Here is a 17,418-nt window from a genome sequence, read left to right on the forward strand (position 1 = left end):
ACTTTCAAGCTTTATTTTTTTCTGGATCCATGAAAATAATGGATCAGGCCTTATGTGCCTCCTGAGTTTACCTTTTCTTTTCTTTTATATTTAATATATTTAATTTTACATTAAATATGCTTTTTAAGTGATACATGGCAATTCTGATGCTCTGGGAACTCGAAAGTACTGGCTGGTTAGAACTCTGAGTGGAATAAGAGTAACTGGCTCTTGGTTAAGTGCAGAGGTGGTTTCCTGGGATAGAAAGTGTGTTGGTGTTTGGTTATGGTTGTTGGGATATTGATGCATATCTCATTTATGATTTTTTGCCTATTCTGGATTGGGGGAGTTACCACATAAATGTTACTGAACTTTAAGTTTGTGTAAGAGTCCATTCTTCTGGCTACTTGTGACAAATAACAGGTAACTTTTAAAATTTGATTGAGAATAGGCAGCAAACTAGACATGGCCCAAAAAAACATTGGAACGTTTGAAAAATTCTTGTTAGGCTATCTTTAGCTATTTCTAAGTCTAAATACTTCATGATCAGTTTGTGATTTGGACATCGGATGCCAAGTGTAATGCTTAGCCAATGTCACCTGAGACCTGTGTCCACTGAAGTTTTACTGTATGTGTGTAGGGTCAAAAGTGATTAAACTGAAGCCCTTGTTAGAGGGGCCCCTGCTTTGAACAATAGCAAATATATGTTTGCCATTTTGCTAGTGAGTGTCTGCATTTGTGCAGCAAATGAGCTCATGAGTAAATTGAAGAGCAAATAGACTCATCTTTCTCCTCTTTCCCATCTTCCCATAGATGCAAGCCTCCCCTATCCAGCCCCATTCTAGAACTGCATTCAGAGGACACACTTCAGATGGGCAAGTATCAAGCTAATGCAAAATTGACTGTATCAGTATTTTTGCTTCCCATCCCTTTTTTGAAGGTGGGGTTTGTGTGTTGGGGGGGGTGTGTGTGTGGTGTTATACAGTGTATTGTCAACTGAAGAATGACGAGGTTCGTAAATTTGGAAAGGAGAGCTTGCTTTCTCAGAGAGGGTTGCAGCCTGCAGGGAGGCCATTCTAACAGGCTAGGAAGCACAGCTTCCTGCCAGAAGCCAACAACAGATACTTTGAAGGAGGGGCAAAAGGAGGAGGAATTTATGCTCAGCCGGGTGGGCGAACATACATATTTAATGAGCTATAGGAGGAGTCATGAATATTTATGAAGGGACAACTGTGTGCATGTGCGGTTGAGCTTCACACCCCATCATAGGTCCCATGTACAAAAAAAATGGCAGTGTTAGCATGATCCAAGGGTGGAGGTTTTGGCCCTCTGACATCAAAAGGTGAGGCAGAGGACACAAAAACCCGCATCTTTCGGAGACTGGCCAGAACCACTCCCTGTTCTGTGGTCTCTAATCAGGAAGGAATGCTGGTTGACTGTTTTGAAGTGGCCAAAGAGAAGGGTAGCAGTCAGGCAGCTGGGTTGGATGATAGCAGCAGTAGAGTCTTCTGAAAGGGCTGGTTGCTGTTTAGCCCTTAGGGAAGAACGCCTCCAGGCAGTTAGTAAGCAAGGGGTTTAAAGGAGGCATCTTACCTTCCATCCCCACGTGGCCAAGAACTCAGTTTTCAAGGTCGCTCTGGGATCCTCTTGGTTCAGGTGGCTGGGGGGCTTAGAATTTTATTTTTAGTCTACAGTAGACTTTTGCTGATACATTTACATTTGTGTTGGGGTTACCACGAAGGAATTTTCAACGACTTTCTGTATGACTCTTCTTAGATGTCCTTAGGTCTCTAATCTTCAGTCTTTCTGTAAAGACCTTGAGTTAGTTGCCAACATTTCAAAAATAAACTTCTCATGAAAAATCTCGATTTCTAACTTTCCTTGGAAAATCAGAAGACGCGGTAACATTAGGCCATGATTTCCACAAGGGAACAATTAAATAGTGTCTGCCTCAGTTAGAGGAGTTGCCGTCTTCCAGTTCTGTCCCCACCACTCTCTGGTATCTTACACTTGACCTGCTTCACTCAATTCTGTTACCTGCTTGGCCCTGGCAGTCAATTTTCCCCGTTTTTTCCCTCAACTTTTAATTATGATTGTGTCTTTACAATGGTTTTCCCATTTCTGAGCCTTTCAAATTATGGGTAAATCTCTACCACAATTTTCCGTTATTTTCACTTTTGTCTGAGAGAAGTTAAAGGGGTTTATTAGTAATTCAGATCAGAGAACGTGCAGAGAGGACAGCCTTCACCAATGGTCAGCACAGGTAATACTGTGGGCATCAGGTGACTAGATGAGCCACGTCCTTTTATTACAACAAGTAGGGACATGAGAGGAGGGAAAGTGTTCTCTGAGGCGGGGGTGGCAAGGAGTCTCGGCTTTTTCTAGCCCGCTTCGCCAGATTCTTCCAACCCCTACCCATTACCCAGTTCCAAATCTGCTTCCACGTTTTCAGGTACTTGCAGCCACAGCCCCTCTTCTCAGCTTCTCAGTACCAGTTTTCTGGTTTAGCTTATTTTGTGCTTCTATAACAGTATACCTGGGACTGGGTACTTTATAAAAAGAGCAGAGACTTAGTACAGTTCTGGGAAGTTTGAGGTTGAGGGGCCCACATCTGGCCAGGACCTTCTTGCCGTGTCATCCCATGGAGGAAGGTAGAAAGGCAAGAGAGCATGACTGTGTGAGAGAGAGGTGAAGGAGTGCAAACTCAGAACCTACTCATAATCCTAAGATAGTGGTATTAATTCATTCTTTGGGACTGAATCACCTCTTAAAGGTCCTACCTTTCAACACTGTTGCATGAGGGATTAAGTTTCTAACACATGAATTTTGGAGGGACACATTCAAACCATAGCACCTGAACACTGGGTATTGTGATTTAAAATTTTTTCTACCAGTCTGGCTGGGCGTGGTGGCTCATGCCTGTAATCCCAACACATTGGGAGGCCGAGGCAGGTGGATCACCTGAGGTCAGGAGTTCGAGACCAACGTGGCCAACATGGTGAAACCCCGTCTCTACTAAAAATACAAAAATTAGTTGGGTGTGGTGGCAGGTGTCTGTAATCCCAGCTATTTGGTAAGCTGAGGCAGGAGAATGGCTTGAACCTGGGAGGCGGAGGTTGCAGTGAGCTGAGATCATGTTGCTGCACTCCAGACTGAGTGACAGAGTGAGATGAGAGTCTATCCAAAAGAAAAAATTTCTACCAATGTGGTAGGCCAAAATGATGCCCTATTATTTTATTTTATTTTATTTTATTTATTTTTATTTTCTTTTGTTGTATTTTATTTATTTATTTTATTGTTTATCTTTATTTTATTTTATTTATTTTATTTTATTTTATTTATTTTTTTGAGATGGAGTCTCCCTCTGTCACCCAGGCTGGAGTGCTGTGGCTTGATCTCGGCTCACTGCAACCTCTGCCTCCCAGGTTCAAGCAATTCTCCTGCCTCAGCCTCCCGAGCAGCTGGGATGACAGGCAAGCGCCACCACACTCGGCTAATTTGTTTTGTATTTTTAGCAGAGACGGGGTTTCAGCATCTTGGTCAGGCTGGTCTCAAACTCCTAACCTTGTGATCTTCCTGCCTCGGCCTCCCAAAGTCCTGGGATTACAGGCATGAGCCACCATGCCCCACCGATGCCCTATTATTTTTTAAAAAATGTATGTAACTTTGAATGCTAGTGAGATGGAGCATCTTTCCTTTGTTTTATTGGATGTGGGGACCTCTTGTAAAGTTTTTCATTTCCTTTTAACATTAGTTTGTAGTTTCTTTCCTTTTCGGTTTATAGGAACCCTTCATAACACATTGATGTGTTCTTTGATAAAGGTCTGTTGTCAACTTTTTTTTATTGAACTTTTTTCTCGTTCTTTTACTTACCTGTTAACTTTGTGTCTCGTCGGTAAATTTTTTACTCTGGTTCTTTATAGTTTTTTATTTTGCCATCATGCCGGGAAAGGAGAATTTGAATAAAAATGTGAATGAAAATTTGGGCAAACTGATAGGTGATCTTAAAACTGACAAAAATATTTGTTTAAAAATGGCCTTGTTTTATCAAACCTACAAGGCTGTGACGGTAAGAATCACCATTATTTATTTATCAATCAGTAAGAAAGGAAAAGTGCTGACACTTAAGCTGACACATCACCAACTGTTAGATGCATCCTGATTTCAGGAATGTTAAAATGTGAAAGGATGCATCTTAGAATTGATGATGTATTTTTTTAAGCTAAAATCTGCTTAGGGTAAAAAATCAAAAGTGTACAAATGGACACACAATGAAAAGTCAGAAGGTGTTTTTTTAAAAAGGAAGGCCGAGTATGGTGTCTCACACCCGTAATCCCAGTGCTTCAGGAGGCTGAGGCAGGAGCATTGCTGAGGGCACCTAGTGAGACCCTGTCACAAAAACATTAAAAAAATTAGCTGGGCATGGTGGTGCACGCCTATAGTCCTAGCTACTTGGGAGGCTGAGGTGGGAGGTTACCTTTAGCCCAGAAGTTGGAGGCTGCAGAGAGCTATGATCGCACCACAGCACTTCATCCTGGGTGACAGAGTGAGACCCTTTCTCTCAAAAGAGTGAAAAAGGGAAATTGGGTTCTGTTACCCCCTTGCTTAAAACTCCCTACCAGGCAGAACCCATGTTGTTCATCAGGCCTCTATGTGCCTCCTGAATTCCCTCCCTCCCTCCCTCCCTCCTGCCCTTCCTTCCTTCCTTCCTTCCTTCCTCCCTTCCTCTATCTCTCTCTTTCTTTCTCTCTGTCTCCTTCCTTCCTTCCTTCGTGCCTGCCTGCCTGCCTTCCTTCCTGCCTTTCTTCCTTCCTTTTTGAGACAAGGTCTCACTCTGTTTTTGCTCAGGCTGGAGGACAGTGGTGCAATCGATCACAGCTTACTGCAGCCTTGAACTCCTGGGCTCAAGTGATCCTCCTGCCTCAGTCTCCCAAGTAGCTGGTGCTGCCACACCCAGCTGATTTTTATTTTTATTTTTTGGAGAAGGTCTTGCTGTGTTGTTCAGGTTGGTCTCGAACTCCTGGGGTCAAATGATCCTCCCACCTCGACTTCTCAATGTAGGGATTACAGGCGTGAGCCCCTGCACCTGCTCCTGATTTTCCCTTTGACCACAGTAACTATGATCTAGCCACATAGATATGCTGTTCTGTGACTGTGCCAACCATGTTCTTTCCCTCAGTCCTTTTCATTTCCTCTCTCTTTGCTGGATGGGCTCCTTCTCATCAGCTCAGCTGCCACTTCCTCAGAGGGGCCCTCCCTGACTACTAGGTTAAAGACAGACCCTCTCCCTGCTGCCTAATTTCACACTCTTCTCTTTCAGTTTCCTTGTGGTACTAAGTGCTCCGTGATATCATCTTGATTACTCATTTACCTAATGATTCACTTTCTCCCTCTTCTACCATGTAAGCTTCCTGAGAACAGGGACTGCTTCTGTCTTGTTCGCCACTATAACCCCTGCACCAAGAGCAGTATCTAGCGTAGTGTTGAATGAATACTCACGTGACTGCTTGAATGGATAAATGTTTGTTTTTGTAATCCACTTCAACTCTGGTGAAATTAGGTAGGCAGAAAGAGAAAAGAATAGCAAGTGGACAGCATTTCAGAGTGCGAACAGGATTTCAGCTGCGCCCTGAGAAGGCCCTAGGTAGGGAACAGATGATCTCAGCCGGGACTCACTGAAGGAAGAGCTGGAAAGGCCAGTGTGGCTGGGGCTCGCGTGGCAGGAGGTGTGTGCTTCATGATTGAGAAAGATCGTAAAGCCGGCTGAGAATTTTGGACTCCATTCTAAAGGGAGTCGGAAGCCTGTTACACATGCCCCACAACACCCTGAACTTCTCTGTAGCCGCTTGCGCTTGTTCTCTCTCTTTCCCACTGGATTATAAGCCCATGAGGGCAGGGACCATGTCTTCTTGTTCATCAGTTATTCCCAGGACTTGGCCCAGTGCCCCGTAAGTATCAGATGGGTAGTCAGACAAACTAATCCTCTGTACAGTCTGGAAATCCGCCTCAGGCTGTCTCCATTTTACCTCTTCTTCTTCTTTTTTTTTTTCCAACTAAAGGCTCCTAGGAAAATCTGTGAACCTAAAAGATCACTTTGCAATGCTTAACAACAGTGATAGTCTCTCATAGAAGATACCATGAATGGGATTGATGGGATTCACTACAGATCCAACACATCTCTTTTGAAATGCACCTGGCGGTGGTGGAAGAGATTATTAGTCATATGATACACCAGCACTTGTGTGTGTATGTGTTTAACTACTGTGTTACGTTGTGTAAGTCTTCAGTTTTCTCATGCCTTTTCACCTCATGACCTAATCCCCTCTTAAAAGTGATTAAGACTGGCTTGGTGGCTCACACCTATAATCCCATCACTCTGGGAGGCAGCGGCAGGAGGATCCCTGGAGCCCAAGAGTTCAAGACCAGCCTGGGCAACATAGGGAGACCCCCCTTCTTCCCTTCCTCCCTCCCCCCACCCCCCCACATCTGTACAAATAAAAAAAATTAGCCAGGCATGGTGGTGCACGCCTGTGGTCCCAGCTACACAGGAAGCTGAGGCAGCCTGGCGGGGGCGTGTCAAGGCTGTAATGAGCCATGATCATGCCACCGCACTGCAACCTGGGTGACACAGTGCAGCCCTGTCTCAAAAAAAAAAAAAAAAAAAAAAAAAGATTAGGACGATAAAGTATATGAGCTTAATGAGGCAGATAATTAAAGCCTGTATCTATTAGTTTGTGCACTGTAACAAACTGCTGCATAGCATGTGGCTTAAAACAACAGCCGTCTGTTTAGCTTACAATTCTTTGGGTTGGGTTCATTCAGGTGGAACTTCTCAGCTGGGCTCATTCCAGCACCTGCCTGGATTTAATCACTTGTGGTTGTCTTCACAGAAGACCTCTGCTGTGCAGCAAGCATTGGGCTAGGCCAAGGGGTCCCCACCTTTCTTGCTTCCCAGTAATTTGTCTCAATAATGTTTTCATAGTACTCCTGAGCCAAAAAACACACTCAGCAATTCTTTTTGATTAGCTGGGTTTAAACAGCCGAAGTATTTATGTCCTAACAACTTATTAGTCATTTGAAAAAAAAGTACACATACAGGGAAAGAAAAATACCATTTTTACTTCATTCGTAAGCACCCAGAATTGCTTACTGGGATGCGTGCCCTGTAGGGTACTTTACAGCTTCACCTTGGAATCAGATTAGACACCACCCCTGTTCCACATTCACATTGGCACAATACTTACTTTTTTTTTTGAGAAGGAGTCTTGCTCTGACATGTCACCCAGGCTGGAGTGCAGTGGTACACACTCAGCTCACTGCAACCTCCGCCTCCTGGGTTCAGGCAATTCTCGTGCCTCAGCCTCTCAAGTAGCTCGGATTACAGGTGTGCACCACCATGCCTGACTAGTTTTGTATTTTTAGTAGAGGTGGGGTTTTATCGTGTTGGCCAGGCTGGTCTCGAGCTGGTCTTGAGCAATTCACCTGTCTCGGCCTCCCAAAGTGCTGGGATTACAGGCAGGCATGAGCCACCGTGTGCCAGCCTGGTACTTGCTTTTTAACCACAGCAACATCCGAACACTTAGCTTTGCAAGGATACAGAGCAATCTGATGTTGAAACTGTGATGGCCTTGAGCTAGTCGCTTACTTATGCCTGACGGATGTTGAGTAGTATCTCTGTGTTCCCCTGAAAAATTTAAAATATTCCTCTCTGCCCTGGTGAATTTCCCATTCCACCCATGGTACCACAGTATCATCACTTTACCATTTCCTTGAATCCTAACCACAGTCTTCTAAGACTGGCATTGTTCACGTTTTATGATTAAAAGAAAGGTAGTCTCAAGTGATTATGTGACTTTCCCAGAGTCACGTGAAATTTTTTTTAGAGACGGCCTCATTCTGTTGCCCAGGTTGAAGTACAGTGATGCAATCACAGCTCAGTGCAGCCTCGACCTCCCAGGCTCAATCAGTTCTCCCGCTTCAGCCTCCCAAGTAGCTGGGACTACAGGTGTGCGTCACCACACCCAGCTAATTTTTGTATTTTTTGTAGAGGTAGGGTATCGCCGTATTGCCCAGGCTGGTCTTGAACTCCTGGACTCAAGCAATCTTCCCGCCTTAGCCTCCCAAAGTGCTGTGATTACAGGCGTGAGCCACAGTGCCCAGCTTACTCACATGAAATTTGACATTAGGGCTGTTTGAGACCAAAGCCCATATAACTGCAAATTCACTCCAAAGCGAGTTTTTATTTTGGATACTATGTTCTGGATAAAAGCCACAGCATGTTAAGTTTCCCTATCAGAGAATAATTGGGACTATTTAGGGATTTTTAACAATTGGATATCAACGAATGGCCTTTGGGTTTTTGTGTGTAACTTTAATGCGGGGTTTCACAACCTCGGCACTCTTGACACTTGGGTTGGATAATTCCGTAGTGTAGGACTGTTCTGTACATTGTAGGATGTTTACCAGCATCCCTGGCCTCTGCCCACTGGATGCCAATGGCACCCTCTGGTTGTGACAACCAAAAGGTGTCTCCAGACATTGCCAGATGTTCGCTAGTGGCAAAGTTGGCCTGTTGGAGAACCACTGCTTTAATTTAATAATGACCAAGCCTGAGTAGTTAGGATTTTCACAACCGTCTTTTCATTCTGGCTGTGTATAAATTGGTTCTTAAGTTTTTAAATCATATTATGATCTTATATTTTCAGGGCTTCTCTTCCCTCTTAACCCTCTTAGAAATCAATCCTCTAAAGTAGTATTGATCACAGAAAGAACTGCTAGTAGCAATATAGAGGTTTTAAATCAATGTTAATTGACTTTCTCAGAGTTGAGTAAGTATGGTCGGTCTTTTTTTTTTTTTTTGAGACAGAGTCTTGCTCTTTCACCCAGGCTGCAGTGAAGCGGTGCGATCTAGGCTCACTGCAACCTCCACCTCCCAGGTTCAAGCGATTCTCCTGCCTCAGCCTCCTGAGTAGCTGGAATAACAGGTGCCTGCCACCATGCCCAGCTGATTTGTGTATTTTTAGCAGGGATGGGGTTTTGCCATGTTGGCCAGGCTGGTCTTGAACTCCTGATCTCAGGTGATCCACCGGCGTTGGCCTCCCAAAGCGCTAGGATTACAGGCATGAGCCACTGTGCCCGGCCGGTCTGTTTCTTTAGAAAGTTCTTCTGTAAGTATCACACAAAATGTTTTCAGTTGCCTTACATTTTTATCTTATGAAATAGAATATAGGAAAAGAAGGGATTGTGGATCTCATTTTGGCAAGCGAGTTACCTTTCCCACCAGCTCTCAGAAGCATTCCAGACAGATAAGGATTTTTTCTGTTCTCGTGGCCTCTTGCCAGTGCTAGATTTTGTACAAATGGCCTTATTTTCCCAGAATTATGAAACTCCTTTGAAACTTGCTCTGAGCCTATCCTCCACAAATACATTCAGTTCCCTGCAAAATAATGGTAAGGCATCCTTCAGGGACAGATAATGGACCTGTTATTTCCCCACAACTTGAGTAGCCCCTGACTTAAGAAGAGCAACTGAATCATGTGATGCTGGTGTGTGTTACTCAAGTCATCAAATTCTGTCATTTAAAAGGATCTTAAGGTCCTCTTGTCCAGTGCTTCCCATGTGGTATGCCAGTGTGCCACCACATACGGCTGGGCCACTGCAGAGTGGCGGGTGAGCCTCAAGTCACTGACTCCCTTCAGCTCAGATGTACCTTGTGTGCAGCTTACAAGAATAATCATGATGATGTGTGATTTATGCTTTACATGTTAACATTAGATCCTAATGTAAGAGAGGTCTCCCCTGAACTACGTGGTACTAGACTTCATGTGTTAATATTCTGGTGTATTTGTTGTTTTTTTGGCCAGGGACGGAAAAACTCATTTCGAATGTGCTTATTATTAATATATTTGTTATTTGCAAGAAGTTATGCAGGCATTTTGGAATTATTTTCGTAATAGGGTAGACAACTACCTTCATATTCTTTTATTTGGTAGAGACAAGGTCTTAGTTCTGTTGCCCAGACTGGAGTGCAGTGGCACGATCATAGCTAACTGAAAGCCTTGAACTCCTGGGCTCAAGCCATCACACCTTAGCCTCCAGAGCAGCTGGGACTACAGGCATATGCCACCACATGTAGCTAGTTTTTAAAAATTTTTTTGTATAGACAGTCTTGCTATGTTGCCCAGGGTGGTCTTGAACTCCTCATTCAAGTCGTCCTCCTACTTGGGCCTCCCAAGTTGTTGGGATTATAGGCGTGAGCCACCATGCCCAGCCACATGCCATATTCTTTATATTACTTTCCTGACTCCTGGCACCCTAGGGCCGACTTCGGGTTCCCTGCTTGCCCTTTATTGCTTTCCTGACATCTAACAGGCTCTTAGGAGGTATTTCTTTAGCTTATGGTGTGTAGCCATATGTATTTGAATCAGCCAAGTGAAGTTATCAAGATAATAAATGAGAAACTACTTACATGTTGTAGGTTAGCCTTTTCAGCATTTTTTGCTGAAGTTCTCAGAACCAAGAGAACCTGAATTATTAGCAGTAGTATGGGTAGCTGTTGATGTTTCAGCTCCTGCCATGGTTTGTATCCTCAAGGAAGTTGAATGAATAATGTCTGAAGTTGAGTGAATAATAAAATCAAGCAATTTTCTTTCTTTAAAAAAAATTTGTTAACTTTTATTTTTTTATTTTTATTTTTCTGAGACGGAGTCTCACTCTGTTGCCCAGGCTGGAGTGCAGTGACACAATCTTGGCTCATTGCAACCTCCGCCTCCCAGGTTCAACTGATTCTCCTGCCTCAGCCTCCTGAGTAGCTGGAATTACAGGCGTGTGCACCACCGCACCTGGGTAATTTTTTTTTATTTTTAGTAGAGACAGAATTTCGCCGTGATGGCCAGGCTGATCTCGAACTCCTGACCTCAGGTGATCAGCCCGTCTCAGCCTCCCCAGGTGCTGGGATTACAGGCATGAGCCACTGCGCCTGGCCTTAACTTTTAATTGAAAAAAATGTGAAGTGTACGCAAATACGTTGTGACTAGGTTCATGAACCTCCATGTACCCATCACTTAACTGTCTCATTTTATTTGTAGCAGTCATTCCAAGAGTGTAAGTCCTCAGACTAAGCATCAGTAGCATCTGGGAACTTACTAGAAATGTAAATTTTTTTTTTTTTTCTTTTGAGACAGAGTCTTGCTTTGTCACCAGGCTGGAGTGCAGTGGCATGATCTTGGCTCACTGCAACCTCCGCTTCCAAGGTTCAAGCCATTCTGCCTCAGCCTCCCAAGTAGCTGGGATTACAGGTGTGCGCCACCACACCCAGCTAATTTTTGTATTTTTAGTAGAGATGGGGTTTCACCATCTTGGCCAGGATGGTCTTGATCTCCTGACCTCGCGATCTGCCCGCCTCGGCCTCCCAAAGTGTTGGGATTACAGGCATGAGCCACCGCGCCCAGCCGCTAGAAATGTCAGTTTCCGCTAGTGGAAGATGTAGTGAATCAGAAACTTGGGGTGGAGCCTATCAATCTGTGGTTTAGCAAGCCACCCAGCTGATTCTGATGACCACTGAAGCCTGAGAATCACTATAGATATCATTTCATCCTACCTCTGCTGGAGTCTTTCAAAGCAAATGCTGTCATTTTATTTGTGAATACATTAGTACATAAATTGTCTTTTTTAAAACATAACACAAATGGGCATAACATTTAGAAAGCAGCCTGCTAATGGGTCCCCATATTTAAATAGGCTTACCATCTGATCTCTTTTTTTTTTTTTTTTTTGAGATGGAGTCTCTCCGTTGCCCAGGCTGGAGTGCAGTGGTGCAATCTCGGCTCACTGCAAGCTCCGCCTCCCAGGTTCATGCCCTTCTCCTGCCTCAGCCTCCAGAGTAGCTGGGACTATAGGTCGCCTGCTACCATACCCGGCTAATTTTTTTTTTTTTTTTTTGTATTTTTAGTAGAGGCGGGGTTTCACTGTGTTAGCCAGGATGGTCTCAATCTCCTGACCTCGTGATCTGCCCAGCTTGGCCTCCCAAAGTGCTGGGATTACAGGCTTGAGCCACCACGCCTGGCTACCCTCTGATCTCTTAATTCTGCTCATACTATCTACTTTAAAGAAATAACTGGACAGATGCTTCATGATGTATATACAAGGATGCTTGCAATGCCTAGATGGGGAAAACTTAGGAATACCACATCTCATAGTGAGGGACTGGCTAAATAAGTTATGTTTTATCCAGTCAGTGGAATGCTATGAAATCATTGTACAGAAGGATGTCCCTGATGCTGTTGCTATGTAGGAAAAGCAGTTTTCAAACCACATATTGGGTGGTCCCATTTTCTTTTCTCTATTCAGGGTGTGTGTGTGTGTGTGCGTGCGCGCCCACCATGTGCATGAGAGGGAGAATGTGTTTTTGTTGTGTGCAATAACTTAAGCACATAGGACAAAATGCTGAAATGTTACACACCAAAACACGAATAGTTATCTTCGGAAGATACGATTTTGGATAATTTTTACCCTCCTCTTACCTATTTTTTTTTTTTTTTAACAATGATGCGTGTATTTTTATAGTAGGGAAAAACCATAAGGCTACTATAACTTTGGAAAAGACATATTCATTAAAATTATAGCCTCTGATTGCATTTGCAGATGGACACATACTGGATTCAAAGAGATATGCCGTTATTGGAGCCGATCTCCGAGACCTGTCTGAACTGGAAGAGAAACTAAAGAAATGTAACATGAATACACAGTGAGATTTTTTTTTAAAACCTCTTTTACATTTGTGATTTTATGCTAATTATGAGATAAGGCCAGTCGGAAGTGCAGCATGATACTCATGTTCTTATTTTTTATTCTGTAAGTTTTATTTCATTGCTACCTAGTTTTCTGAAAAAAAATCTTTTTTTTTTTGAGGTGGAATTTTGCTCTTGTTGCCCAGGCTGGAATGCAGTGGCACAATCTCAGCTCACCGCAACCTCCACCTCCCGGGTTCAAGTGATTCTCCTGCCTCAGCCTCCCAAATAGCTGGGATTACAGGCATGCACCACCACACCCAGCTAAGTTTGTATTTTTAGTAGAGATGGGGTTTCTCCATGTAGTCAGTCTGGTCTCAAACTCCCGACCTCAGGTGATCTGCCTGCCTTGGCCTCTCAAAGTGTTGAGATTACAGTTGTAAGCCATCACGCCTGGCCTAGTTTTCTGAAATTTTTTAAGCAATACTGTTCTTCAAGTCTGTTTCTACATCTGAATCACCTGTGTTACTTTGTAAAAATACTGGTGCCTAATTTCATATAAAAGTTTGAGAGAAGATAATTGTATGGATAGAAACATGTTTGTGACATATAAAGAAAAGATTGGTGTCCAGAATATATAAAGAACAACTACCATTAAAAGCCTCATAGAAAAATGGGCAAAGGATAGATTACCAGGCAGTTCAAAGAAGAAACTGAATATCATATGAAACAGGTATTGGGCATCAGTGATAATCGGATGAAATTCTATTTTACTCTCACCAAGTTGGCAAAAATGTAACAGCTGACAGTATCAAGTGTTGGCAAGGATATGGGGGATAGGGAATGATACACCACTGCTGGAAATGAACTTGGTGCAACCATTGTGAGGAGCAATCTGAAAGTATTGAGTAACATTGTAAGTATGTGTACCATAGGATATAGCAGTTCCACTTTCGTGGGTGTCCCCTTGAGAAGATCTTGCATATATGCCTAAGGAGAATGTTCCTTGTAGTTCATGAGTCTGGGAACTGAGTCCAGCTGCACAGGTTTGAATCCTGACAGGAACATGCACTAGACCATGACCTTGGATAACTTCACTTCTCTGCATCTGTTTCCTCTTCTGAAAAATGTGAATTATAGGCTGGGCGTGGTGTCTCATGCCTGTAATCCCAGCACTTTGGGAGGCCGAGGTGGGCAGATCACCTGAGGTCAGGAGTTTGAGACCAGCGTGGCCAGCATATTGAAGCCCCATCTCAACTAAAAATACAAAAAATTAGCTAGGCGTGGTGGTGGACGCCTGGACCCCAGCTACTCAGGAAGCTGAGGCAGGAGAATCATTTGAACCCAGGAGGTGGAGATTGCAGTGAGCCAAGATCACGACATCGCACTGCAGCCTAGACAACAGAGCAAGACTCCATCTCAAAAAAAAAAAAAAAAAAAAAGTGAGAATGTGAATACTAATAGAACCCACCTGTAAGTGTTAGCGGTTGAGAATGTTGATAATTGTCAAAGAAGTCTCTAGCAAACGAGCTCTTCATTTCTGTAGTTTTAATTGTTGCTGATGATTTTGATGGTTCCTCAAAGAGAAGATAAAAATAATTCCTAATCCCAATACTTAGAGATAACCACCTTAATAAATTTTATCCCAAAATTTGTAAATATATGTTTTTCTTTAAAATGTGATTATGCTATGTGTATAATTTTGGAACTTTTTGTTTGTTTGGAGACAGGGTCTTACTCTGTCACCCAGGCTGGAGTGCAGTGGCGTGATCTGTGCTTACTGCAGCGTGAATCTCCCAGGCTCAAGTGATCCTCCCACCTCAGCTTCCTGAGTAGCTGGGACCACAGGCGTGCACCACCACACCCAGTTAATTTTTGTAGAGACAAGGTTTCACCATATTGCCCAGGCTTGCTTTGAACTCCTGGGCCCAAGCAATCTGCCTGCCTTGGCCTCCCAAAGTATTGGAATTACAGGTGTGTGCCATTGCACCCAGCCAGTTTTGGAACTTTTAAAAGAATCGGCTGGGCACGGTGGCTCACGCCTGTAATCCCAGCACTTTGGGAGGCTGAGACAGGCAGATCACGAGGTCAAGAGATTGAGACCATCCTGGCCAACATGGAGAAACGTCGTCTCTACTAAAAATACAAAAATTAGCTGGGTGTGGTGGTGTGTGCCTGTAGTCCCAGCTACTTCGGAGGCTGAGGCAGGGGAATTGCTTGAACTCAAGGGGCAGAAGTTGCAGTGAGCTGAGATTGCGCCACTGCACTCCAGCCTGGTGACAGAATGAGACTCCGTCTCAAAAAAAAAAAAATCAAATATATGTGTGTATATGTACACATACAATCATTTGTTTGTTAGTCTATTCACTCATTTAGCAAATAATCGAGGTTCTGTGAGGTACCGGTACTCACTATAGAGCCATGAACAAAACAGCTTACACATTGCTGTGTAAGGAAAAGAGACATTAAACAGCTAATGACATTTGACTGTTTAGTTACTCCTGGGATATCTGCTTTGAAGAAGTGCAGGGAAGCATCTGATAGGCCACTTGAATCTGGGGACCATGGATAGCTTTTGTGTCAATAAACACAGTCCCTGAAACATCATACTTATGAGCTGCATAGTAGTCCATTGGGTAGGGCATACCATGTTCTTTCAACCAGTTTCTTGTTGGGCTTAGCTGGATGTTCTGCAGTTTAGGCTGGGCTTAGCTGGATGTTCTTCTGCAGTTTGGGTTGGCCTTCCTTAGCTGGAGGTTATTCTGCGGTTTGGACAGGGCTTAGCTGGATGGTTCTGATTGGGGTTGGGTTTAGCTGATATCCTGGAGTTCAATCATGTGGATAGTGGGCAGGCCAGCTAGGGTCTGGCTGGCTGTCAGTTGGGAGGCCTCCTTCTCTTCCGCAGATCTTCTCCTCCTATAGCAGGCTAGCTTGGGTTCCTTCAGATGGTTCCTTCTCCTCCTATAGCAGGCTAGCTTGGGTTCCTTCAGGTTTCCAAGTGCAGCAAGAGAGCAAGCACCAATGTGCAAGTGACTTTAAAACTTCTGCTTGCATCATGTTTGCTACTGTCCTGTTGACCAAAGCAAAAGTTTCATGACCAGCCTAGATTCCAGGGGTAGAAGAATAAACACCTCTCAAATGGGAGAAGCCTCAGTGTTATGTTGGCATGGTGTGAGTGCGCAGCAGGGGAGAACTTGTAGCCGTTTTTGCAGTCCACCACACACGCTTAACATGTTTTCATTGCCACCCAAATCATTGCTCACTGCTCACCTGTTCACAGTAGAAAGCTCGGATTGTGATGGTATTCCCCAAGTATTTCTGCCCTGACTGGGGCTGTGCTCGCTCAGGCCTTCTGATTTCCCTGGGGCATGGACTGCCCCACCAGCACTGCAGTATGATTAGAGGGTCCTGACTTGATGATAACAAATTTATGTGCCTTTTTTTCTTCTCTTAAGATTGCCAACACTCCTGATAGCTGAATGTGTGCTGGTTTACATGACTCCAGAGCAGTCTGCAAACCTCCTGAAGTGGGCAGCCAGCAGTTTTGAGGCAGCCATGTTCATAAACTACGAACAGGTAAAAGGAAGCACAGGAGAATTGGATTCTGTACAGGACCCCTGTGGTGGTTTCCCTCTCCCGGCACCCTTCGGATAACTTCCCTTATCCTTTTCCTTCTTCCTCCAGCCTCTCACATATCTCCTTTATTCATCAACCAGCAATCTTAGTACTCCTGACCCCTTGACCTCCTGCAGACTTTTCGCCAGAGTTATTGGAACTTCTGTCTTAGCCTTTACAAAAGTCTTTCAAGTTCTTATTTTTATCATTACATGTACCGTGGAGTCATAGAACATGAGGAAGGGGATTTTGGCTACCAGCATTTCGGGGTAGCAACTCAGATGCTGTCAGGGACAGGCAGGTGGTACCAGTGGAGGAAGTCAGCCAGGTGTAGTAGTGTAGGGTTTGGGGACTGTGGTGAACTGGAGCACCAATGTCCCACCTCACGGGAGTGGCCACTGTCCATTTACAGCCAGTTGTTATCATGTAGGCATGTGAGCCTAGAGCTGCCAGAACTACTGATTTTTGAAAGAAGCTGGAAATGTAGGATTTTAATGTAAAATATTCTAGTTTCTAAGATGACTGTGTATGATTTACCAGCTGCCTGTTTACTTCTTCTGATTTATTGCAGAAAAAGTTCTGTTTTAGAGCTTTGGAATAGCCCAGCTTGGGTTGAATCCTGGCCCTGGCTTGTGCTCTCAGCTATGTGACCTTAGGTAGCACAGCTTAGTGATTGGGAGTCCATGCTCCAGAGGTGGGCATTCCTGCTGTGTGACCTGGGCAAGTTACACAACCCCTCTGTGCCTGTTTCTTTTTTTTTCTTTTCTTTCCCTTTCCCTTTCCCTTTCTTTTCCTTTTCTTTCTTTTCTTTGCCAGAGTTTCACTCTTATTGCCCAGGCTGGAGTGCAATGGCGCGATCTTGGCTCTCTGCAACCTCCACCTCCCAGGTTCAAGCCATTCCCCTGCCTCAGCCTTCCAAATAGCTGGGATTACAGGTGTGCACCATCACATCCGGCTAATTTTGTGTTTTTAGTAGAGATGGGGTTTCACCATGTTGGCCAGGCTGATCTCAAACTCATGACCTCAGGTGATCTGCCTGCCTCAGCCACCCAAAGTGCTGGGCTTACAGGCGTGAGCCACCATGCCCGGCTGTCCC

General features: G+C 44.2%; 1 protein-coding gene across 4 annotated transcripts in view; it reads left to right on the forward strand.

Annotated features, from left to right (window-relative positions):
- The window catches only part of LOC105485039 (leucine carboxyl methyltransferase 1), a 70,986-nt gene that overhangs the window by 39,974 nt on the left and 13,594 nt on the right, over positions 1-17,418 (forward strand). For all 4 annotated transcript variants that reach the window (XR_011616355.1, XM_071084277.1, XM_011747223.2 and 1 more), the window contains exons 5-7: positions 793-854; positions 12,622-12,724; positions 16,163-16,283. Coding sequence is in view for 3 of the 4 variants with exons in the window: in XM_071084277.1 (XP_070940378.1) it covers positions 793-854; positions 12,622-12,724; positions 16,163-16,283 (286 nt within the window). In the remaining variant the exon portion in view is untranslated. The remainder of the gene's footprint in view (positions 1-792; positions 855-12,621; positions 12,725-16,162; positions 16,284-17,418) is intronic.

Source organism: Macaca nemestrina, chromosome 18 (assembly GCF_043159975.1).
Source record: "Macaca nemestrina isolate mMacNem1 chromosome 18, mMacNem.hap1, whole genome shotgun sequence".
NCBI classification, from domain to species: Eukaryota; Metazoa; Chordata; class Mammalia; order Primates; family Cercopithecidae; genus Macaca; species Macaca nemestrina.